Source organism: Asterias amurensis, chromosome 2, assembly GCF_032118995.1.
Source record: "Asterias amurensis chromosome 2, ASM3211899v1".
In the NCBI taxonomy this organism is placed as follows: domain Eukaryota; kingdom Metazoa; phylum Echinodermata; class Asteroidea; order Forcipulatida; family Asteriidae; genus Asterias; species Asterias amurensis.
The window spans coordinates 3943767-3970652 of record NC_092649.1 but is presented as its reverse complement, the minus strand read 5'-3'; the positions used below and the strand labels follow the sequence as shown (position 1 = coordinate 3970652).

General features: G+C 39.8%; 1 protein-coding gene across 1 annotated transcript; it reads left to right on the top strand.

Moving 5' to 3' along the window:
- LOC139950963 (host cell factor 2-like) lies at positions 1 to 25673 on the top strand. Its single transcript, XM_071949797.1, has 21 exons — positions 1 to 186; positions 1450 to 1759; positions 2154 to 2362; positions 3609 to 3693; positions 4275 to 4381; positions 5668 to 5813; positions 6756 to 6873; positions 7494 to 7613; positions 8735 to 8841; positions 9964 to 10383; positions 11078 to 11512; positions 12180 to 12557; positions 13059 to 13167; positions 14174 to 14665; positions 15308 to 15544; positions 15854 to 15978; positions 16161 to 16304; positions 16911 to 17099; positions 18430 to 18704; positions 19284 to 19367; positions 19806 to 25673. The coding sequence occupies exons 1-21, from the start codon at positions 27 to 29 to the stop codon at positions 19873 to 19875; spliced, it is 4320 nt and encodes a 1439-aa protein (XP_071805898.1). The 5' UTR covers positions 1 to 26; the 3' UTR covers positions 19876 to 25673.
- Positions 25674 to 26886: the final 1213 nt, after the last annotated feature.

The window sequence follows — 26886 nt, the reverse complement described above, 5'->3', positions numbered from 1 at the left end:
CAGCTGCATTGTGGGTAAGGGACAAGATGGCGGCACCCATACTCAAATGGAAGCGTGTAACAGATACGACGGGTCCTTGTCCAAGACCACGACATGGACATCGAGCTGTGGCCATCAAGGACCTGATGGTAGTGTTTGGCGGTGGGAACGAAGGAATCGTGGATGAGTTGCACGTTTATAACACAGGTCAGCCCGATGTTTTTTATTGGTGCCAAACAAATCCAAGATGGCGCCCTATTGTTGTCATTTGAAGAAAAAACGACGCTATCCATCTTTTTTGTCGGTTTGTCGAGTTTACATGTTAACCATCCTTTGCCTTAGCCTGATATTCATTCATACGAGGCAAAGTTCTATTTTTTGTCTAATTTAAAGTACGTGTTTTGAAGATATAAAAAAATTCAAAATTCAAAATGGCGGCGCCCGTTGTTGACGTTTGGTTGTTGTTGACCCAGACCAGAGTACGGCAATCAATTTAAGGCCGTGATTACACGATTAAGATAAGTAGCAAACTAGGTTGGTGTAAATTAGTTGTTGCACAAACATACCCCTAATTAATCCAATGAAAATGTCAGAGTTTAATCGATAAAAGAGGGGGTAAACTGGTGAAGTTTGTGATGATTTTTCTTCAATTTTCCTAATATTTTCTGACTTTTTGTTTTAACCTATGCCTCAGAATGTCATCTTTACCTACTTTCATTGTATATTTACTTTGTAAATGCCTTTATATTATCGTCATGTTTCAGGCAGACACGATTCTTTAAAATTGGTCGACAAATTTTCAGTTTCGCTCTATTTATTTGATTGACATAAAATCTTTTGTTTTAATTTAATGTTAATAATGTGCCTTGCCAGTAGTTCCTTTTTGTTAAATAAGTTTGTTGGGTGTCCTTTGTGGTTAGGTGCATATCTTCACTACTTTCAATACTTTTTTTTGTATACAAGTTTGAGGGTTGAATCAATAAAATACTATAAAAATTGAGCATTTGATATATTCAATTTAAAAGGAGAGAATTCTACTCTCAACAAGACCAATCTTTTCAGGGGTATGCAAATGTTTTCTTCAAGCACTCAGCAGTACCATGTAGCTTGTCATTTCACTAGCCTACCAACTGTTTTACTGCTACCAACACTAGTCCATTCATTACTCTAAAACGTAATAATCTTCACCCTTGACCCTCCTCCTGAGGATGACTGAAGTGACCAAGACGCAATTGAGCTACAATTATCGCAGCTTCAAATAGCAATGCTTTTCAACATTGAACCAAAATTGGTTTGAGTGGTCCTTAGGTGTATTAACTAGCAACACACATCTACACTCCAGGGTTTGCCAGTCCAGTTTTTTTTTAAGTAACTGGACCAGTTAGTTTGTCACTTTACTAGTCTGCCTTTAGTATTTTAATTGACAATCGCTGCACTCATTGACTCTTTTCATATACATCTTTCCAATAGCAACCAACCAGTGGTTTGTGCCAGCAGTCAGAGGTGACATCCCACCAGGCTGCGCCGCCTACGGCTTCGTCTGCGATGGCACACGCCTCTTCATATTTGGAGGCATGGTGGAGTACGGCAAATACTCCAATGAGTTGTACGAGTTACAGGCAAGCCGTTGGGAGTGGAGACGGCTCAAGCCAAAGCCGCCCAAGAACGGCCCGTTGCCATGTCCACGCCTTGGCCACACCTTCACTCTGCATGGCAGCAAGGCGTATCTCTTTGGGGGGTTGGCCAACGACAGCGATGATCCCAAGAACAACATCCCTAGGTGAGAGATTGCCCAAAATACAAAGTTGTCTTCTTCATTGAACCAATATTTCAGTTTGTAAGCACTTCAATTTCCAACAACTCTTCAAGTCAAAATGCCAAACATTTGCTTTTCACTGAACAGTCTCTATACTATTTACTATATCAAGAAACAATTAAGCTATTTGTAGTAAATGTGGTAAAATTGATATCTGTTGGCCCTTTGAATAAAACAAAGCATTAATTGCATCAAACCAAACCAAAATAAAAATTCTTAGGAGACATTCTTTATGAAACAAGAAAATAAACTAAACATTGGTTCTTAGTTGCTAATGAGGTGTGTTAATTAAAATAATGACAATTTACTTTGTGAAAGTGATCATAATTAAAGCTTTTTTTGTTGTTGCACTCACCAGATATCTGAACGATCTCTATTGTCTGGAGTTACGTTCCGGCTACAGCAATATGATCTGGGAGGTACCGGTCACGTACGGTGCAGCGCCCCCTCCCCGTGAATCCCATACGTGCGTCTCCTACATGGAAAGGAAAGGTCACCAGGGTCGACTTATCATCTATGGAGGAATGAGTGGTTGTAGGCTTGGGGATATGTGGCAACTTAATTTGGGTAGGTTCATTGTACTGTTTAGTTAAAGTTTTCCGTAGGAATTATCTACTATCCCTAAAAAGGGCCTAGTTTGATGGAGCTGCTTAGCGGCTAAGCAAAAATGAGCAGGATACTGGTCATAATATGGTGCACGCCTCAAACTGCATAATCACTTTGTGCTTAAAGCCATTGGACCCTTTCGGTTCAGAAAAAAAACAAAAGTTCACAGATTTACAAATAACTTACAGGGTTTGCAGAAGGCAATGGTGAAAGACTTCTCCTGAAATATTACTCCATGAAATGCTTTACTTTTTGAGAAAACAGCAAAACAATATAAATTCTCGTTAACGAGAATTACGGATTTATTTTAAACACATGTCATGACACGGCGAATCGCGCGGTAACAAGAGTGGGTTTTTCCGTTGTTTTCTCCCGACTCCGATGACCGATTGAGCCTAAATTTTCACAGGTTTGTTATTTGATATAGAAGTTGTGGTACACATAGTATGGGCCTTGGACAACACTGTTTACCGAAAGGGTCCAATGGCTTTAACTACTTTTGTAGCAGCTCTATGTGGGCCATTTTCATAAAGCTTCTTTAAGTGTCTGGTAACCTAGCACAGTTGTTTGCGGTCAGCTTTGATTGCTTATTGACATGCTGCTTAACAGTATTTGGATGAGCAAAAATGAGGTGGTTGGCTTGTAACCTTTTTATAGTAAGTATTTTTTATTTGTGCTTAGCCACTTTTTGCTCTGCTAAGCATATTTTTTTGCTCAGCCAAAACAGTGCAGGATACTAGTCTCAAATGGTATACACGGCATGGTAACTCAAATTTGGTAAGAATAATGGTTTTTGTGCATAGCTACTTTGATTGCTTATTGAAAGCGTGCTAGCGTGCTGAACAATTTGCTGCCAAGCATAAATTAGCGGGATACCAGGCACAAATTGTACACAATACATGCTTTTTTGGCTGGTAACCTTAACCTGGTGAGCATAATTTTGTTGTGCTTAGCCACTTTTTATTGCTTTTTGAAATGTTGCTCAACAATTTCCTGCTTGGCAAAAATGAGCAGGAAACCTGTCACAAACAGTACACTCGTCATGCTGATTTAGCTGGTAACCTAAATCTAGTAAGCATAATTTGTTGTGCTTCGATTCCTAGCCCTAGTTTGGCTAGTGAGACAATCTTATTTCTGCCACAACTCTGCATTGAAATATTATTTAAATAGACTTATGTGATGTTTGAATTTCTCCTTTGTATTCAAGAAAATATGACATGGCTTAAACCGGAGCTGAATGGTCAGAGTCCCCTGCCAAGGAGTCTCCATTCAGCCACTGTTATTGGACACAAGTAAGTCAGGGTTTTAGACTCCTTAATCTCTATCTGGTAATGGTACACTTATTTAATTAAAAAGATAATTACTACCTGAGCAAAGCATGAGTTTAGTAAAAATTTGGGCGTACAAACACATAAGTGGGTGTCAAAACACCTAACACTAACAATCTATGAAAAAACAAATTCCTTTTGAAGGCACTGGACACCATTGGTAATTACTAAAAATAATTGTCAGCATAAAAACTTACTTGGTAACAAGCAATGGAGAGCTGTTGAAGTAGCGAATCTCCGAAGTAGCGTAACTTTTAGAAAAAGTAAGTTTCCACTTAAATATTTGAATTTGATTTTGAGACCTCAGAATTAGATTTTTAGGTCCCGAAATCAAGCATCTGAAAGCACACAACTTCGAGCGATAAGGGTGTTTAAAAACAAGTGGAAAGTCTTTTGCAAGAAACTTTTAAGTCGAGTTGAAACTGTTTATGCAAAGTTTTAGCCCTCAAGAAAGACTCTGCTAGGGTTAAAAAATCAGGCAACTTCAGGCAAAATCAGGCAAAAATCAGGCAAAATTGTAAAAACATTAATCTTCCCGTTTGCAGGATGTATGTTTTTGGAGGTTGGGTCCCGCTGGTAATGGACGATGTGAAGGTAGCCACTCACGAGAAAGAATGGAAGTGCACAAGCACCCTGGCTTCACTCAATCTTGGTAAGGCACTTTTGGCTTGTAAGAGTTGGTCACTCATGTTGGTGTACTGACTACGTTTGTGTCTGTTGAAGGTTTTTTTCATGAAGACCATATAAAAAGAGTATCGTATGGGTCAGAGTGTTTTAGCATGAAACCAGGGCCCAATGTCATAGAGCTGCTAAGCACAAAAATTTGCTAAGTGTGTTTTTAGAGGAATATCAATTCCTACAATGTACATTCAGCTCCCCCGAGTTATTTCCATCTAAAATGTTTCTTTTTCATTATAGCCTTGTACCTTGTACCTTGAGTGGCTTTCAGCCTTGTTTGTCGTGAATTTGCTTAAAATAAAAAATATATTTTATATATTTTATACAGAGAACTCCTTTGACCTAATGAAAAAGGCACATTGTCACGAGTAACCTGTAGTGCTTGCTCTGACTTAACATGCCTTCCATAAACCCTTTTATATTGACTCATAAAGGCCCTAGTTTGATTGAAAGGTCATGTGACCCTTCAATATTCAAGGCCCTCGCTGAATTGAAAAGGTCACATGACCCTGGATGAATCATCAGTGGTTGGCACCATTTCCTGTGTAAAATATTTGTACACTTTGGGCAGAAAGTGAAGTTTGCAGAGAGCCCTGGAAAGGAATATCAGGTCTAAGGCCCGGTTACACAGGCCCCGATTGCGTCATGATCTTTATCGTTTTCGTTATCGCTGCAGTGTGACTCGCCCTTTAGTCTCATTAAGCAGGAATTGAATTTGGGGCTAAAACACCACAAGACACAAGGCCTGTACCTCAAAATTTACACTGGACCAAAAGTTACTTCACAAGACCAGAATCTTGACGAGAAAGATACTTTCTACAAAGCTTAATATAAATCACACTCAAAGATACACAAAAAAAGACCAGATTGGGATTTGAACTAACTACCTCCGGATTAACGTGACGGTGCTCTAAACCCCAGACAGAGATATCAACAAAAACGGGAGATGGCCAACATGGGGCTAGACAGCTCAGTTGGTGGAGCACTTAAAATTTAATCCGTAGGTGGTTGGTTTAAATCCAACTCTGGTAAATTTGTGTTTGTTCAAACCTTAAATCACAGTTATTTTTATTGGAACTCTCATATTTTCTTCAATTAGATATCTCACATCACTTTTTCTGCAATATCATTTCCTCTATGATCTTGTCGACCTGTGATTTGTCTGTTTTTTTACCAACTTTTTTCATAGTGCTGCCCCCCCCCAACCCCCCCCCCCCCTTACTACAATGATTAAAATTTTGTTTTCTTTGTCTCTACCAGAAACGATGACATGGGAGCCCCTCGCGATGGAAGTGTTTGAGGACAATGTTCCCCGTGCCAGGGCAGGTCATTGCTCCGTGCCGATCCATTCAAGACTGTACGTATGGAGTGGGCGAGACGGGTATCGTAAAGCGTGGAATAACCAGGTATATATGGTTTATGGTTAATTTAAAGACACTGGACACTATTGGTAATTGTCAAAGACCAGTCTTTTTACTTGGTGTATCTCAACATATGCATAAAATAACAAACCTGTGAAAATTTGAGCTCAATTGGTCGTCGAAGTTGCAAGATAATAATGAAAGAACAAAACACCCTTGTCACACAAGGTTGTGTGCTTTCAGATGCTTGATTTTGAGACCTCAAAATCGCTTGATTTTGAGACCTCAAAATCTAATTCTGAGGTCTCGAAATCAAATTCGTGGAAAATTACTTCTTTTTGAGAACTTTGTCACTTCAGAGGGAGCCGTTTCTCACAATGTTTTATACTATCAACCTCTTCCCATAACTAGTTACCAAGTAAAGTTTTGTACTAATAATTATTTTGAGTAATTACCAATAGTGTCCACTGCCTTTAAAAACATTAAAAAATTTGTGGTCCATCGGCTGAATTGCATTAAGAATTAAAAATCACTTTATAATATATAAACGGCTGGGGAAAGTTGTGGATACACTATGTACTTTTATAAATGGTTTGCGGTAACACAATGTGTATACTACTTGCTAGGTTATGTTCTTTTGAAGATTGTCTTGCTATATATATTCTACTACCGCGGAGTCAAATTTTGCAAAGTTTTAAACCCTACTCTTTAACCACAGACCTTACTACTGTACATTTTATCTCTACCATGCAAAGTTTCAAATCTTACTCATGTACATGGTGTTACTGCAAACCTTACTTGATTGTATCTCCACCATACAAGGTTTCAAATCCTACTCATGTGTATGGTGTTACTGCAAACCTTACTAGATTGTATCTCCACCATGCAAAGTTTCAAATCCTAATTATCTACACTGTTGTTACTGCAAAATATCTTTTTGATCTTTCTTCGCAAACTTGAGTTGACGAAAGTTTCCTTGTCTTACAGGTGTGCTGCAAAGATTTATGGTTTCTTGAGACGGAGAAACCTCCTGGGCCTTCTAGAGTTCAGCTTGTACGGGCGAGCACCAACACCTTGGAGGTGTCTTGGGGCGCGGTGCCAATCGGTAAGTGATGCCTGGAGAGAAAATATCGGAACCTTTCCTAAGCAACCCCACCATAACTGCACCACCAAAGTTTCAAAACCCTTTGTTGATTGATAGGCCTGGAGTTTCATTTTTGAGAGGGCAAGGCAAAAGGGCACTTCCTTCGTTTAAAAAGTCTATGGGAAACCTTTGAAGGGGCACCCAGGCTTATACCAGGGGAGGAACGGTCATGGCTCGCATGGCCACTGTGTAACTCCAGGCCTGATACTATGACATTATAACCTTTGTTTGAATTTGCCGATTATGACCCTATTCACCTGACGTCATCATCAGAATAATCTTGGATGCGCATTTTGGTGGTCAATGTCAACGTGTGTTATTCAGTGAAGTGCGCACTTTAGGCGACGCAGCGTTTACACGTAAACATAACTGCCAACCAAAATGGTGAGCGTACGACAGTCGCCGCGTGTGACATGCGTGAAAGGGGTCATACACCCAAACCAAACAGTGCACTCCCTACAGTGTCCACCATATCTAAAAAAGACTTGTTTAATTCTTATTGACTTTTGAATGATAGAAATTGATATCTGAAATAAATTATTACTGCAACTCAACGGTGATTTTTTTTTTGTGTTCTCCAGCTGATGCCTACCTGTTGCAGTTACAGAAGTATGACATGCCCCCTACTCCTTCCACTCCGTTGACAGGAACCACTAACTCCCCTCTCCGCGCAGCTGTCACAGGAGGGCAGCAGACGCAAGGTATGTTGGAAAAATTTGGCGAGGGAGGGTGGGGGAGAGAGAGGTGCTAATTTCATTGATTGAGCACAAGACGGTGCAGTAAAGAATGAACCATATGTTTTTTAATTTCAAAGCAATATTAGTTTTGGAATACACCTGGGGTGAAGCCCTTCTCTTAATGATTAGTGTACTTGGTACATGTAACCTGCATAATACACAACTCACAGGTCCTACAGCTTCATGTCCGATCCGAAGGATGAAGCAATAATGAAGTGTCTCACTAAGGATATAAGTGTCAAGACAGGGACTTTAAAGGAACACGTTGCCTTGGATCGGTCGAGTTGGTCTTTGAAAAGCGTTTTGTGACCGTTTGTTATAGAATGCATATGGTTAGAAAGATGATGTAAAAGTAGAATACAATGACCTACACAAATATGCCTCGAAATTGCATGGTTTTATTTTTACCTCGTCCAAAACATGGTCGGCCATTATGACTCCCATAAATGGCCGACCGTGATAGCCGACCTTGATAGTTCGCGACGTAAAAAGAAAACCGTGCAATTTTGAGTGATAGTTGTGTGGATCATTATATTCTACTTTTAAAACATCTTTCTAACCATATACATTTCATAACAAATGGTTTCAAACGCTTTTTATAGGCCAACTCGTCCGATCCATGGCAACGTGTTGCTTTAACCCACACTCTGCTGATCCGAAACACCAGAGCTTTAAAGGATTCGGGTACTTTTTCAAAATGTCCACAGATTTACATTAAACTTACAGGGTTTGAATATAATGATAGTGGAAAGCTTCCCTTCAAATATTACTTACTGAGGTGCGGTAGTTTTTGAGAAATGAGTAAAACAATGTAATGAAAATACATTTGTAAATGCTTAAAACAATTTTGGTCTCATGAGACCAAAATTATTTTCATGACATTGTGTAACTCATTACCCAAAAACTACAGCACCTCAGCACGTAATATTTTCAGGGAAGCTTTCTACTATCATTATCTTCAAACTGTGTAAGTTACGTGTAAATCTGTGGACATTGTGGTTTTTTTTTTGGTCCTACAAAAAGTACATACACCCTTTAATTTTTATTTATTTATAATAATATTGACGACTATATTTATTTTTCAGGACGTTTGAATCCAAAGAGTCCGATGATTGTAAACACGGCCGGTAATCCTACAGGGCTGAAACTAGCCATGCCTGGAACAACTACGACAAAATTAATCGCTACCCAGGTAAGGTTTGCTACATCCCTCAAAGCTAAAGGTAAAACACAAACAATAGACATGGCATACATTCACAAACATATTTATCCCAAAATGAAATGTGGAATTTTTACTATGTTGATTAGTGTACTGGGTACGCCTGATGTTTTGCAATTTTACTATTTGGATAGTCCTGTAAGGTTCTTGTATTTTCATTTACATAGATTGCTATATATTTTTCTCACTTTTTAATATTTATATTTTTTTTTCATTATGCGCTTGTGTACATTTTAAGGAATGGGAGCAATAGAAATGAATAAGTTATTATTATACTATGTTCTTATTTGATGGCATGATGATTACTGTTTTTTATAACAAATAATTTTTTTATAAAACTCTGTATTTTAAACTGAATTCAGCATTTGGCTGTGGAGATTGGATGTTTTAATAAACCAATAATAAATAAATAAAAATAAAAGTCCTGAAAATTATGCCTGACCCCTGACAAGTTAAGGCTAAAAAATAACTATAACACATAACTCTTTGGAACAGCCTCCCACTTCAACTCAGACAAGCAGATACTTGTTCTCAATTTAAAACACATCTCAAAACCTATCTATTTCGGAAATCATAGCTTTTAGCCTTTGGTTGTCTTTGTTAAAAGCGGAGTTCTGTTGTTTTTTTGCACCAGGAGTGTGATCCTCGACAGACATGGGTTCCTAAAAATGTTCAATATTATTATTACTATGTGAAAGGTTTACATTTGAACCAACTTTGACATTGTTTGTTAGAACCGATCAGAAACAACTTGGATACTTCCCCCTAAAATAGAGATCGCTCAAGCAATATACATACATACAACGGAATATTTGTAAAGGCACCTTTACATCAAGATCGAAGCGCTGAAAAGAGCAAAACCAATGGAACTATAACTATAACAAATTACATCTGATACTAATGGGCTTTAAGAGATTTTTTTTAACAATGGCGCCATCGGCATTGAAGCTTTTCTCCTGAAGATGTTTGAAAAAAGCTCTTCTTCAGAGCCAACACTCCCTCAAAAGAGATTATTACATGGTTGTACCCGCAAGTTTACTGTTGTTTATAGTTTATTCTTGACATTGTTCTTTGTGTTTTGACTTGTCCGTTCAGACTACAAGTGGGGGGTCAGCCCTGAGTGGTATCGTCGCTTTAGCAGAGGCCGCCTCGGCCACCCAGAAGATCCAGCAAGGGCAGCGCGTGACCATTGGGGTCACCCGCACCACCCCGACCACACCAACCAAATCCATCTTCTCCCCGCTCTCCGGTTCTGGCCTCACCATCGTCTCCCGGGCCCTCACGACCACCGCGGGGGGTGTGGCCACCATCACACTCCCCCAGGGGATGAAACTGGCCACTACCGGGACCCTGGGTCAGGGGTTAAGAGTCGCGGCAGGGACGAACATCCTGAAAACGTTGACGGCGTCGGGGAAGCCTATTATAACGGTGCAGAAATCAGGGGTTACCACTCAGAGTGTGGTCTCCGCTGTAGTGACTGGAAACTCGAAGACTATGACCCTCGTCAAAAACACGGTGAGTTGGACAAATGTTGTTGCCAAATTTGTTCATTTCATTTTTGTCTTTTTCCAAGTAAGAGACTAACAAGCAATGGAACGAGACTTGCTTATGACAACTTACTTTTTTAAAACTTTGCAGTAACGGCTGCTATAATATAGACCTTTATCACGCTGTCACCATCTTGATCATGTTCCCTGTTTCCAATAACAGTAATGAATGCTAACATTCATTGACATGGCACCAGACTTTTATTTCGTCCAGCCTCAGTTTGATTACAATGAGTTGGAATGGAGTAAAATCAAGATGACCACACCATGATACAGATCTATCTGATTCTCACTACCTCAGGTATAAAATGAAAACTCTCTGTGGAACAATGTACAGATTCTTATATTTTAAATGTGACGTCATCAAATGTTTTTGGATTTTGACAAAAATTGCTGTTGAAGGGTATCGAACACAGTGGCATTTTACCTCAGTTTTTTGTTAGGTTAGAGACTTTTAATTTTTTTCCCATTCTGATGAGGAATGTTTCTTTATTGAATGGTTGCATTACAGAACTGAATTTAACCTTGGAGCACCTCTTTAAACAGCTCCAGAACACACCGTCCCTCTTGTTTCTCGTTGGGCTTAAATGACATTTTCAGACCGCCATGAGTTCACTTGTTTTTTACAATTTTGTTACTTTTTTCCCCGGAATGTTTTTTAGCAAGTTCCAAAGGTGACCGTAATGCAAACCAAACCCGTTCAGACTATCCCGACCTCTGGCACCGTCCTAGTGAACGCGGCCGGCCAACCCATCTCAAAGTCTGGCATCCCAGGCACAACAATCGTCAAGCTGATCACGACGACTCAGGCCGGGGGTAAGCCGACTACCATCATCAGCCCCAGCGCGCAGCAGATCGCCGGCACCAAGGCTCAGCCGACGATCCTGGGAATCAGCAGCATCAACCAACAGGGCAAGAGCATCATCAAAACTATACCCATCGGGAGCATGTCAAAGGTCGGGGCGGGGGGCACCATGGCGGGCAAAGCCCCAACCATTGTGACCGTCACTACCAAGGTGTTGGGGGGCACCACTGGTACCCCTACCAAGTATATCACGACCGGTGGTGGCAAGCCCAAGATTATGCTCACTAACCAGGTATGCTTGTAGTTAAAAGTGCATTTTATAGAATATTAACCCTCCTACTTAGTGACCTCTTAATTTTATCCACTGCATGATGCTATGCCAGCCTGCAATATATTATATATTGAATATATCTACACAGTACACTGTGGTTATGAATTCCAGTCAACAATATATTATGTGACCTATACATATCTACACAGTACACAGTCAACCCTCCTACTTTGTGACCATTTGAATGATAGATAAAGAATCATCAACATTGGTTTTTAATGATAAATTTGCTTAATGATGCTACTTTTTTTTTTTCCAAGTACTTCAAAATTTTAAAATCAGAAATGAGGTCAAATTTTACCAAGGCCACCAAATGTTCCAGTGTGCCTCATTTTTTTCTTCGACAAATGTATAATGAGATAAATGTGCATATTCACTGCTTTTGTACTACTGTTCATGTTTGTTGTGTTGTCATTTAATAATAATGATAATAATAAATAATATTTATAGAGTGCCTTTTACAAAAGTTACAAAGCGCTGTACAATAACTACGAATAAACACAAATTATAATAATTATAATTTAGCCTTAGGGAAAGACTCTGCTAGGGTCGAAACATCACAAAAATTTTTTGTTGTTGCAAATGTATAATGAAGGAAAATATAATGTGATTTTTACAATGGTTACAGGCTGGTCAGGTGATCTCAGGTCTCAAGACGTCAGTCTCTGGTGGAACCTCCTCCTCCCCGATCACCATCATCCGTGCCGTCAACCCCCAGACCGGTCAGATCACCGGACAGAGCGGTAAGACCATCCAGATCATCACCAAGTCCAGCATGAGGCCGGGGGTCACTGGTCAGCAGGGCACCACCGTCCTCAAGACCGTGACCACCACGCAGGCGGGCGGAAGCCTGGCGGCCACCTCCAGCCCTGGGGTCACCACCAAGTACATCACCATTCCAGTATCGGCCGCGGGTAACCTGCTCAACCTGGCCCCGGGCACCACGGTGTCGCAGATCGTCGCCAACACGGCTAAGATTGCCGCTCCGGTTGTCTCACCAGGACAGGTTGGTCGGCTCAGTTTTTTTGTAAAAAACTTCTCCATGTTTAACCCTTCATAGAGACTATTGAAAAAGCTCAGACAATGCCAATACTGTTCATTTCTTTAAAGGATCTGTATACTTTTTTTTTTTTTTTGAATCGCTCAGTTGTTTAATCTTATTTAAATGTAGATGTGAAAATTTCATTTCAAAAGGTGGTTTTTGAGATATTGCTAAAAGGGAATATGTCCCTGCAGGAAGAATAATTTCTGATCTATTTTTACTTAACCAGATTACTTTCAAAAGCTGCTTAAGGTTACTTAGCAAGAGTTTTTATTGCTATTCATTGTAAGAGTGACTACCAAACAGATACATTCCCTTTAACCCAACTGGCTTTTCCTTTCTGTGTACTTATCAACCTACTCCCTAACACAACTAACAATATTTATTTTTGTCTCAATTCATCATTCTTTGTAATTGTTAGAGAAACTTGTGTATAATAAGTTATGACATGATAACTCTTCACAGGCCCCTGCTCCTACTACGGTAGTGGCAACCACACTCAGTAAGCCTGTACTCAGTACAATGCCAACTGCATCCGGAGAACCAAAAGCACCTTCAACAGCGGAGGTTACAGGTCAGTAGTTCATTGCCCTCATCTTATTTATTTACGTCATCTTAAAATGAAGGTAAACTCTGATCAGTTTCAGCACTGCTTTCCATGGAGGTCCTCAGTACAGAAACTGAATTGTAAAAAACATTACATATTACACCATCAAAATTAAGTATTGTATAAATAGTAGACATGCTTCGTACAACCATGTGTAAAATCTTTTTTGAGGGAGTGTTGGCTCTGAAAAGAGCCCGTGTGGTCTCTATGTTTCGAACAGTGTACTCTGCTCGTCTCCATCAAAATTGTTAAAAGAAAAGACTTGCGGGTACAACTACGTGTAAAATCTCTTTTGAGGGAGTGTTGGCTCCGAAAAGAGCTGGTGTGGTCTCAATGTTTCGAACAGTACATTCTGCTTGTCTCCATCAAAATTGTTAAAAAAGGAAAGACAACATGGTCTCCTGCTTAAATAGCCCATTTTTTGTAGTTTTAAAGACACTTAAAAAAAAATAGAAATCAAAAGTGCAGGATATGTTGAAGGTTTTAAAAATGCAAATTACTAATTTATAATCTGATAAAGCTGTGCTCTTTCAACCATGTAATAAGAACTAGTTTTTATAAAGCACTTCATCTCCAGGCGGATTGGTAATTTTTTAAGGAAGCTTTTTGAAGGTTGTTTAATTATGTAACCCATTTATGTAGGGTTTACAAGTTGCAGCAGGGCACTCAGCAGCCACTGCCAGAAACACCGGGGCAAACCCCCAACTCTTAGTGATAAATGAAACTGGTTTCTTTTACGCGCTCAAACTGGACCAATGGCTTTACATCCCAACTGAAGGATGCAGCTGATCGTCTTCAGGAGAATGGATCAGAGCATACTGATCGAAAACATTGAGTTGTCAACCACCAGTTCATTTCAGAACAAACATTTCTCAAAAGAGATTTTCACGTGGTGCCCCACCGCAGACCTCACCTTATTATTCTCCCACCCTGCAAAGGTTTCAAATCCTATTTATTTTTTGTTTCATCACAGCATCTGCACCAACCCCGTCCTCATCAGGCGATGCTGCTGCCGCTCCAGCGGCGGCTCCAGCAGCGGCTCCAGCGGCGGCTCCAGCGGCGGCTCCAGCCGCTCCAAACCTTCAGGTAGATCTTCAGCTCCACGACATACCGATCAACCCAAACTGCGAGAACCCACCCTGCGAGAAGTTCACCACCCCCGGGGTCGACACGCCGGCGACGCAATCCACCGCGACGGTGGGCGGCGGGGTGTTAACGGAAACCACTCCATCGATGACTCAACCCATACTGTCCACGGGAGCACCATCTAGCGCTGGGATGTCGTCAAGTGAAGCGACCTCTAGCAGCACTGTCGGGGAAGGTGGCGATGCCGGAACGAAGGAAACGAAATCCGAAGGGGAAGACAAGAAGCCTGCCGAGGATCCGAGTGGCGACGCTGCCAAAGTGGAAGAGTCTGAAACGAAACCGAGCAGTTCTGAGCCAGAAACTTCGCCAGACAAATCGGGTAAGTCTGCTCTACCAACTGAGCTATCCAGCCCTATTTTGGCAGTCATCTTATTTGTCAATATCTTTGTTTGGGGTGCCAATTAGAAGCTATTCAACCGTTAACTGTGGTGTATCCAGGGATCTCACCCAAATTACTATACATCCTGGAAAGCAGCCAGGGGGATCTCACTAAGGGGGTGCAGTTTTTCATTTCAGACATTTAGTTTGATTAATTTATATTTGTTAGTAAAGATATCAGAGCGTGGCCGAGTGGTCTAGTTCACTGTACCCAAGTTCTGGTGTTATTCCCACTGGGTTCGAATCCCACTGGGCCCAATTTCATGGCTTTGCTTACGGCCGAATTCTGCGCTTAGCATCACGATTCCCCGCTTACATGCAAGCGCCGGATTTCTGAGCTAGCCTTGTAAACGTAGAATGCCTAGTAATGTGGAGTACGCACGCGCAGAAGCCAAAATTCGCCGCTTACCCGTGAAATACGCTTGCAATAAGAACAGAATTCCCTGCTTCCGTAAGCACCAATTCGTAAGCACCGATTCTTTCTGTGCTTACGGTAAGCAGTGCCATAAAATTGGGCCCTGATGAGTCTTACAGCCAGGCAATTTAACCATTAGTGCTTGATATTACCTTCTCCTCTCAATAGCTGAAGTAAAAAAAGAAACCCCAATGGAAACTGAGACCAGCCAAACAGATCAGGAGAAACCACCCACGGAAACGGAACCCTCCGCCGCACCAGAGACGCCCAAAGATGTACCTACGCCCATGGAGGCTGACCAACCAGGAGTCGATACTCCTGTTGCCATGGAAACCGGGGAACCTGCTGTTAGTAATGGTGATGAGACAGCTAAGGTTGTGGCGTCGGCCGAGAAAGGCAAATCAGGTCAGTGAAGGGGAGGTCAGGGTTTATTCTTAATATTTCTTAAAGGCAGTGGACACTATTGGTAATTACTCAAAATAATTATTAGCATAAAACCTTACTTGGTAATGAGTAATGGGGAGAGATTGGTAGTATAAAACTGGTAGTATTGGTAGTACTTGTAACTTCAAGTGATCATATGAACAATCAGCGATTTGAGAAGCCATTCTAAAACTAAGACACAAAAAAACCAAAGAAACACAGGAACAAAGCTTTTGTCAACTCTAAGAAGTTAGTGTTTATGTTAATGTTATGGTGTTTTTCTATTACAAGATGCGGATGCCAACTCCATCGCTATGACGATAGCATCGTTGGCTACTTCTGGGATTCAGCAAGCAACATCTACCTCCAGCCGGACAGACTTGGTCCCTAACGGACTGGACATTGCAGATCAAAAGGTAGGCTCTCTCAAAAATAACCAACCAAAAATACTGTCAAGTAAGTTACATGGAAAAACTGTCAAGTTAAAGGAAAGGTACACTTTTGGTAGTTGTCAAAGACCAGTGTTCTCACTTGGTGCCCCTTGAAACGCTCAAATTCTCCTAACCAGGATGAATCTGTTTGTAAATCAATCTCACAGGTGAAGACGGCAACACCAGTGAAAGTTACACCGGCGCCCAAGAAGGATGTGAACCAGTGGTATGACGTCGGGATCATTAAAACCACCCACACGGTGGTGTCTTATTATTATTTACCATCGGAGTCTGGGCTGAAGACTGAAGATGTAAGTATCATGGAAACACTTCATTTTATTGAGACAAAATATAAGGCAGAAAATGGGACTTGCAACTAAAACCACTGAATTTGAAGAATATTTTCTTCATCACTTGTGTGGTGGTGTTTAAAGAAAAATATATGGGAAATACAGTATAGTAATATAGTATACAGCCTGTGTGGCCAAGTTTATCACATCACAAGAACCATCTCTGCTCTCACAGGCAGCAATTCCTTGGTGAAGAGACACAATGATAGACAAGTGTCTTGCTCCAACAACTGTACAAATGTTCTGCGCTTATGATCACCATTCTCAGCTTTCTGTGCGAGCACCAAATTTCTGTGCTAGCTGTGTAACCAAAGAAAGCTTTGACTTTGGAGTAAGCACGCACACAAGAAAAGTATCTAAAATATGCTTGAAATAACCCAGAGTTCCCTGCTTCCATAAGCACCACCAAGTCTTTGCTTATGGTAAGCAGAGCCATGAAAGTGAGTCGGAACTTGAGTTTGAATCACTATTAAACCACTCAGCCACAACACACCGAAATATACTTATCGAACAAGGAAAAATAGATTAGATGGTTAATATTACTCAAAACACCCCTCGTTGTTCCAGGACATTGATGTGGTCAGCATTCCAGACCACAGCTACCTGAAGAAGCAAGACCTTCAGGCAGGCACAGCCTACAAGTTCCGTGTCGCCGGTATCAATGCTTGCGGCAGGGGACCGTGGAGTGAGATCTCTGCATTCAAGACATGCTTGCCTGGCTTCCCTGGTGCCCCATCTGCCATAAGAATCAGCAAGGTAGGAACTTACAATATATTTTAATCAGTCAGACATGCCTTCAAGTCGCTAGTGGAAGTGTCGTGGCCGAGCGGTTAAGAGCACCGAATTCAAACTTTGGTGTTTCTGATCAGCAGAGTGTGGGTTCAAACCCCCAGCCGTGACACTTGTGTCCTTAAGCAAGACACTTTACCATTGCTTCGTCCTTCGGATGGGACGTAAAGCCGTTGGTCCCATGTGTTGTGTAACGCATGTAAAAGAACCCAGTGCATTTATCGAAAAGAGAAGGGGTTCTCCCCGGTGCTCCTGGTTCATGCGCCGGAGCACCTTGTAAACCCTTGTAAGTGCTACATAATTGGGTCTCAGAATCCATCACTGCAATAACCTATCTTTCTGAAAGTTTGTATATACTCAGCGCATTGATTACCTTGTTTGGTAGATACGTGCGCTATATAAGACTTTGATATTATTATTTTTTGATGACACAAGCTTTAGTTGTAGGTCCATTTTTTCCTGCAATGAGAACTTGAATCACATTTTCTATGTATGTTTTGCATTGGGAATAAAGAATACAATTTGTTTTTAACCCTTGCTCCAATGTGTAACTGTATGCTAAGTGATTTCCTGAGTTCTATGAAAAAATTCCACAGGCAAATCACTCTGGTGGGAATCGAACGCGCAACCTTTGCATTGCTGAGTAGTTTTTCTTTTAATTGTATGTAGCCCTAGAACTGTTTTTAATGTTTTTAATGTGTCAATGTTTTAACTGTATGGGAGCATCTGAATTACACTTTTTAGGATCTACTGCTGTATGATTGAATAGGATTCTATAGTTTGATTTAAAGCCAGTGGACACTTTCGGTAAACAGTATTGTCCAAGGCCCACACTTCGTGTATCACAACTTATATATAAAATAACAAACCTGTGAAAATGTAGGCTCAATCGGTCATCGGAGTCGGGAGAAAATAACGGGAAAACCCACTCTTGTTTCCGCACGTTTCGCTGTGTCATGACATGTGTTTACAATAAATCCGTATTGATAACTGTTTTAATGTTTTCTCAAAAAGTAAAGCATTTCATGGAATAATATTTCAAGAGAAGCCTTTTACCATTACCTTATGTAAACCCTGTAAGTTAGTTGTAAATCTGTGAACTTTTTTTTTTTCCTGTTCCGAAAGTGTATAATGGCTTATTTTTGCTTTGGGATAAAGAATATATAACATCATGAGTGATTCAGACACAAATTCTATACTTGCTGACTTAAGCAAGTTGAAATGTTTATGATGGATACTTTTTGCCACCATCTTCAAAGACAATTCTAATTTTTAACTCCATTGTCACTATTCACAGAGTGCGGAGGGAGCCCACCTCTCTTGGGAGGCGCCAACCAACACCGCCGGCGACATCCTGGAGTATTCCGTCTACCTGGCGGTACGCAGTGCCATCGCGTCGGCCGCGACCGCCGAGCAGAAACCTCAGACCCCAGCCCAGCTGGCTTTCGTCAGGGTGTTCTGCGGCCCCAAGCCTTCGTGTGTCGTCAGCTCCACCAACTTGACGACAGCGCATATCGATTACACCAGCAAGCCTGCCATTATCTTCAGAATTGCTGCAAGGAATGAGAAGGGGTGCGTTTGAACAACTTTGTTTTTTTCATTTATCATGTCTTACAATCGGCGCAGGTCAAAACTAAATCATATTGCTTTGTATCTTTAATGTTATTAAGGAGAAATGCAGAATAAAACAAGCGATAACTTGAGGTAACTTGAGGTTGAAACCTCAGATAACTCTGGGAATCCTAGAGCGTCATGTGCTATACACGCAGTAGACAATTTACTATAACCATAGCAACAGCAGCTTTTTTAAACTTCTTGGTTCTTAAACGTCTAGGCACAGTATATGTTTTAGTGTTTTAAAACAAATATTGATTGCTTTCACCATTGCGGTGGTCAAACTTCCTCGGTGATCCCTGGAGCGGTCTATGTTCCCTCAGTCTCACCTCGGGGAAAATAAAATGTGCCGAGGATCCCTTAGGTTGTCGTAGTTTTAACAGTAGCACTCCAAGCAATTCAAATTGTATACTAGCCTCTCATATCTATTACATGTGTAATATTTAAATGAGGTAAGAGGAAGACTGATGTACCAGTTAAACAACTTGAAGGTTTCAAAGTCGTCTTATGTGATTGTGTTTCTTATTCTGTTTATAGCTATGGTCCAGCCACTCAGGTCAGATGGTTGCAAGACAGTCAAGCATCATCCAAACTAACTGCTGCTAAAAGAGCGGCGGATGGGTAAGTGTAGACCGCTGTGGCAAAATAGCCCAACTCGATAAAATTACTTTTTTAGAAAAGCAAGTAAAGAGATAAATATCAGAGGAAAGTCTGAAAAGCCACGAATGCCTCGATGACATTTTTGTAATTTAAAAAAAAAAATGATCCAATTTATTTAGCCATATTTCGATTTTTAAAACTTTTCATTTCCAAATCGCCAGAAAGTTTAGCCAAAAAAAAAAAAAAGCCAAAAAAGAAGCGCCAACATTTTTGATCTTGTACATAAATATTTTAGCTCTAAGCTGAAAAACCTATCGACGTGTGAAGATTTTCTTGAAAATTTGAGCCCCAGGAATGTGTTTGTACAAACCATCAATGTTTCAATTTAATTCCATTCTTAAAAGGATTTATTTTCAAAAACTAGTTTCCTCTAACTCTTTTTCCCTCCTCACCCAACAGTCAACAGCAGTCGGCAGCTAAGAAGCCACGCCCAGATGATTCGTCTTCAGACCCCAAGCCAGCAGTCTAAAAGCTCCACCTTCAAGATAACCACTCACCGGCCGCACCTCCCAGCCCTCCCTACCACCTTGTCTACCCCCCAATGGGATGATCGTCTTATCATCAGCTCCCACCACTCTGTCCTGTTCTTCCTCAACCACCAAGGAACATGATACCAGTCTGGTTTGTTTCTTTAAGATCTTGACTTTTAAGATCCTGATTCTCTAAGATTCTGCTTTTTAAAGAACCTGGGCTTTTCTCAAACCTCGGCTTGGGTTCTGTCTCTGGCTAAGGCTCTGCACGCTGCGTACGCAGTGGAAAACGCAGCTCGCCCTTTAACCTGCATTTTTGGCTCTGCACGCAGTGCTTCTAACAACAGCAGGCGGAGCCTGGAGCCTAAGCCAGGGTTTGAGAAAGGCCCCTGATTCTTCAAGATCCTGTTTCTTTAAAAATCCATTCATCTAGCCCCCCCCCCCCCCACCACCCCAACCCAACCTCCTCTATCGCCCTCTGAAGCTTTACTGTTAAAAAAACCGTAAATAATCTGTACAGTTTTTGATCTCCTCGGGGGTTCTTTTTTCCTTTTTTTCTGCTGACGTTGTTTGGGATTTGGGAAAAGTCAGAGTGTTGCTATAACATTGTGTTTGTTTATAAACTGACGACACTGTCTAGTCTCGTCTTATCTTAGATGACCAGAGCGTATTTTTTTAAAGCCATAATTTCATTGGCTGCGGCCCCACCAGTGTACCTCAAAACCTGAACGATAGCAGAGAGTAGCTTTTGGTCACCAGCCAAGTGACCTTGTAATGTTGACCATGATTTGCCGGTTCCCAGCATCAAGTTTGTTTACGACACAAAGTGGTTTTATACTGAAAAGGAATCTGATGGGAACCAGCCATTGGCAGTTGATCAGGACTTAGCAAATTCACCACATTGGTGACTGTATGGTTTAATTGGGGAGTGGTACCCCCTGGGAGTCCTAACCATATGACATTTTTTGCTTGATGGTTTTATAGCATCGCCTCTGGTCTGAAAGTAGATAAATTAGTCTGGTGGGCCTTTAGAGTTTCCTTGTAATAAGACTGTAAATAAACATTTGGTCTGTTTAGTGGTGTTGAGAGAAGCCCAAGAACAAGACTTTGTTAATTACTGTTCAAGTTAGTGATTTCTCTACTCCAATATTGCACTAGTGAGTGACTTATTAAGTAGGTTGTACATCACAAGAAGTCTTGGTTTTTAGGAATCTGTCTCTATATGTCTTTGAACAGTGACCAAAGTGTTTTCCCGCCATTTTTAAGACTGGTTCTAGTTTTCACCTGTCCCCAATTCTACACTCCCTAAAACTGACAGCAGGGTAAAACAATTGTACGATATATATCTTGTATTTGATTGTTTCTTAAATTTGTTCTTTTTCTTTTCCAATATTGACCATTTGTTGAAGACTAACAGGTGGAACGCACTCCCGCAAAATACGCGCCCGCCATTTCTATCATTTTGGGAGGCAATTGCTTTGCGAACATTTTTAGTCCCAATATGGCAGGGAGGTTAAGTGCGCAGCGCGGCGTGCAAAGTGATCAATACTTGTGGGCAAAGGTTTTTTTCAAAAGTTTTAAGGTTGAAGAAAAGAAACCAACACGATATTGCTTTGAAACAACAACAAAACAAAGTGAATTTCTAGATGTGAATTCAACATCATGAAAGATTTCAGCAAGATGCAGTTTAAAATATCACACTCTGATGATGTAGTCCCAATAAACGTTCACCATGATGCGCTTCCGAATTGAGAAATAAAATAATGTTGTTTGGACGTTTGGAAACTAATTCAGCTTATTTTACCCAAAAATAATCTCCATGACTAAAAGTCTACAGAGATTTTTTTTTTTGAGATATAATTTTTTCTTTTTTTGTTTACTCGGCTGTTAATCTTTCTCAAACTTGTTACCCTACAATATCCCTCAACAATGTATAGCATAATCTATGAAGGACTGCATGAGTGCCAACTAAAAAGAAATCTAGATTTATATCTTTGTAATTTTTAGGCGGGAAAAGTATGAGAGGCGGAAGAAAGATAACTGAATTGGGCAGGTAGTCAATTTTTGTATAAAAAAACTGAATTACAACTTTGTACAATAGTTTGTGTTCATTTTGTGTGTTTGGTCTGTGTGCATGCTGTTATGTTTGCAACTGTAATGTTACCTCCGGACATTATTTACTTCCGAAATATTTTGTAATAGTCATTAAGAATGATAGTTAGAACTGCGGGCCCGATTTAATCTGATGTTACGTATGTATTGAATTGAAGTAATTTCAGGAAGTTTTCATTTTCGTATGGTGTGGGAATTGGGTTGGTACAACTTTGGTAAATGTTTAACTTGGCCTCAAAAAGGCTCCGTTAATGTAGAGCTGTTTCCAATGGCAGATAAAAAAAGTTTCAACAATTTGAGAACATTGAACAAACTTTTTGTTATACAGCTATTTCAAGTGACAATTGTTTTAAAAACAAAATTTCTTCTACATGAATATTTCAAAACCGTGAAGTTTTAAAACAATACTTTTACTTGCAGCTACCTATTCACAGAAATAGGGGCGGTATGGACGGCTATTGATAGTCTCACAGTGGTCCTGGTTCGATTCCTGGCTAAGGCCATATGAAAGCAGAAAACTACCCTATACCATGAGGTTTTTTCCCCCTAAACCTTCCAGTTTGTCTCTGTAAATAAATCAAACACTTCCGACTGCTGGCTGTTCTCTGTGGTCAATGGATCGATGTGGTTGGCTGCCAAGGGCGCCCTCGCATGCCTGCAGCTCAAACACGCTGTAGCCGAGTCTTTCGCAATTTGAGACTCTCTGCTGTAAGGTTGATGATTAGCCTTCTCAAAATATTTTTTGATAAAACAATAAAACATGGATTATTCTCTGAAACATCAGTTGAAAAATCTGACAATTGTTGTAATGTCAATTTAATTGAGGTCAAAGAATTGCAAGCGTCAGAGTTGTACTTGCATATTTGCATTATATCTTGGTTTATACATGTCTGAAAGGCCAGTTTTGGGTTGTTTATTTCTTTTACTTTTTCTTTTTAATTTTGTTGTTAGAGCTCGTGGTAAACACTGATAAAAATCACACGTCAGAATCTGCACTTAAAGTGTAAACTCATCGCTAACCTGAGTCACAAGAAAATAGTGAACAATCCCAACCACTGGTTTCAAGCATCAAGTTCTTGACTTGCAAGTTTATTAATTAACTGTCTTACTCATTTCTCAAAACTTTAGCCTTTCCGGCGGAAATATTTAGAGGGAAGTTTTCTGCCACGACCATCTTCATGCCGTGCGAGTTTTGTGTAGTTCTGTAAACGATTATTTTTTCAATCTTACCAAAGTTGTGCACTGCCTTCAAATTAATTTTTTTCACTGAAAACTTTACCCTTTATGTTGAGTGTTACTAAATGTCCCAAATGTTGAAATTGAAAAAGAAGAAACATATATGTACAGGAATCGTTAATTTAAGTTTTTTGTCAATCAATTTTTTGAGTGTACAAACGAATATGAATTATAAAAATAAACATGATATGTACATGATGGGTGTGGGAAAAAATTGTTTAGTTAATTGTTCCCCCTTTTTTAACAGGGGCAAGCTTTAGTCGTTAAAATAACCCCCCCACGTTAACAAAGCTTTTTAATAAAACACAAAAAAATACAAACATTTCTATGGCTTGACCCTGTGTCGGCAGAACTGTAAATATTTCCTCTGTTTTTTTTCTGATATAGTTTGTAGATTCATTAATTAATTGTTTTGGGTTTCATTTTGGATGACTTAAAAAGAAAACGAGAAGAGAAAAAAAAAGAGGGAAAAAACATGAATTTTTGAACGTAGTTTAGAATTACCTATGTATAAATGTGTCAAACATGTCGAGTCTATCAGTTTTAGATGAGATTTGCTGCACGTTTCTTTCTTCAGAGCAGTGGGTCCAGGCATAGACTTAACGATTAAACTTATGGTAGTTTTGTATTTATTTTTGTTCCTGTTCCTTTTTTTTTTCCTTTTTTTTCCAATTTTTTTTTTCAGTGGGGTCAGGTACCAGACTCCTCAATGAGTTGAGATTGTACAGTGTTTGGTCAGTTTACTTTGTTGGATTGGATGATGTTTGACATTGAACAGACATTATTAACACATAGTTGGTACAACAGGAACATGTAGCAGTGAAACATTGTCTTGAAATTGAAATGCAGCCATGCTTGTTCCGGAGTATTGGCTCAAATTGAGCAATCGTCCGCCGTTAAAAAAACCCATTTAGAATATGCTTCCATACTTGTTATGACTCAATTGTGTATAAATACAAAACATGTGCCATTTGTAGCTCATTCATTTTCTGTTGTTAAGGAATCTATTAAGTGTCTTCAAATGAGTAAGTATTCCTTCTTTAAAATACAAACAAACTCACAATTCTTGGTTTTTTTTCTCCTAGAGATGATGTCTTTGTCAGGCGAAGTGGCGATGATCATAACCCTACATTTCCCGGCGGGTCAGGGGTTGTGGAGTTATGATAATTCCAACTATGCCTGACAGATGACTTCTCTTGACTTTTGTGTCAACAAATCTTCTTCTTGGTTCTAATTTTTGATACACCTTTGGGCATCTTATTTATGCCGTATTTATTTCAGTATCTCAGAGGAAACTAGGGCCCAATTTCATAAAGCCTGTAAGCACAAAAAACTTGCTTAGCTCAGACAATAACAAAACCTGGTTACCAGTCAAAATTACATTAACTTTACATTGTTGTGACTGGTGCCCCGCTCAATTTTTGCTAAGCAAAGAAATTTTGTCAAGCAGTATTTTCTGCTTAACAGCTTTATGAAATTGGGCCTTTTTGTTAAGTTAATGTTAAGGTTTACAATGACTGTACACTAGCTTGAGTTGTGTGTTACAGAGAAGACTTTACTTTTTGTTTACAGAAATCAGACTGAACTGGGTAGTGAGACATATTCTCGGTCACAAGTAAATGCTCAATTTGAATTCCTCAGACTATATCCAGTGCTGTTTTGTCACAAGTTTAGTGGCAAGCTTTTGCATAGATACATTAAGAGATAACAAACACCAATACACAATCTCTGATGAACTGCAATCTGTGGTGATCTGAAGGTTTTAATTTGAAACAAAAGTCATTATTTAGTCAAAGAGGAATTCAAATCGAAAATTACGAGTGTCCATTGGCTTCCATGTGAATGTTGAGTTGTAGGTAAAAGTCTCAGATAAGCTGAGCCCAATTTCATGACTCTGCTTACTGCAAATTTCTACGCTTACAGTCGCCATTCTCAGTTAGCACTGAATTTGTTAGTTAACTGTGTAAGCAAGCAAAGTTTCCTTACCAACCTTTGAAATACGCTTACATTAAGCACGGTTTTATTCCGCTCCAAAATTTATGAATTTTCTCTTTAGTAAGCAGAGCCACATTTTGGGCACAGGGCACAATTTCATATAGATGTTATTTTGGATTTGGGGCACGATGATTTGGGCATGTCTCGCTACAAATACATGTGTTATAATGTTAAAAGTATGTTTAATTCAGGAATGTAAGCTATTGATAAAAAGGAACTTCATTTTGTAATTGTGTCGTAAGTGAGTGAAGTATGAAGGAATTTATTTTCTTTTTTTACAGGAACGCCTGCTTTGATATGGATTCAGGGGGGTAACAAATCAACAAATTCATTGTTTTTTGATAATGTATTTGAATACTGTATGTCTAGTTTCAAAACATGCACGTTATCCCTTCAATGTATTAGTAGGAAAACGTAACATTTTTTTTTGTGTCATCGTAATAAATGCTTTTTAAACTGTAAAGAAACATCCGTTTAACGACTCTTTTTATTCTTGTGTTAACCCTAACAACTTCCCTAAAATAAAGGCAGAGGACACTATTTGTAATTCTCAAAATAATTATCGTCATAAAACCTTTCTTGAATACGAGTAATGGGGAAAACATTGTGAGAAACAGCTCCCTCTGAAGTGTCATAGTTTTCGAGAAAGAAGTAATTTTCCACGAATTTGATTTCGAGACCTCAGAGTTATAATTTGAGGTCTCAAAATCAAGCATCTGAAAGCACACAACACTGTCCGACATGGGTGTTTTTCTTTCATAGTTATCGCGCAACTTCAACGACCAATCGAGCTCGAATTTTTCAGGTTTGTTATTTTATGCATAATGTTGAGATACACCAAGTGAGAAGACTGGTCTTTGACAATTACCAATAGTGTCCACTGTCTTTAATCCTAACGATACACCTTTGGGAGTTTTTCCCAGAAAAGTTTGATTGTTTTAATCCCACATCAATGTAGACAAGTACAACAAATAAAACTAATCTGTTCTGACTGGCACCCCCTAACAATGACAAAATAATGAGACCACTTACATTAGGCCCAGCACATTAATTCGGAGCCCATTGATTCAAATCCCGCTCAATAAATTTTCTTTGCTCCAGGCCAAATCAATACAATTTCATTTAAAAAGGTGGAGGCATTTTTGAGATATAACCGACAATCCGAAGTTTAACCAACAAAAATCTGGCAGTATTGTTTCTCAAATTCAAATTTTGGGGGATTTCTTTTTAATTTGTTTTTTTATGCAAGTCGCCTTACACACAAGGCCTGAAGGCCTTTCAAGGTGTAGGCTACAATTAGGGTTTTTTCAGAGGCCGTTGCCACCTACTCCTAGGGCTGAAACAGGGTTACCCCTTTCACAGTCCATACAATAAAGGCTTGGGTATCATCAATTCGAAGTCTGGCCGGTAGAGCAGAAAGCACTACCTCCCCAATTTTATGTAGCAAGTGTCAGGGCCGGGATCCGAACCCACACCCTGCTGATCAAACACCAGTGCTTGAATCCGGTGCTCTTAACCGCTCAGCCATGACACTGCCATAAAAACTAATATCTTTTTGCATAAAACATAACTTTGAAGAGAAATGAATCTCTGAATATTTTTCACCATTGAAAGCTGTTTTATTGAAAAGAGTGATTACCAGATGTATACCTTCCCTTTTAAATACT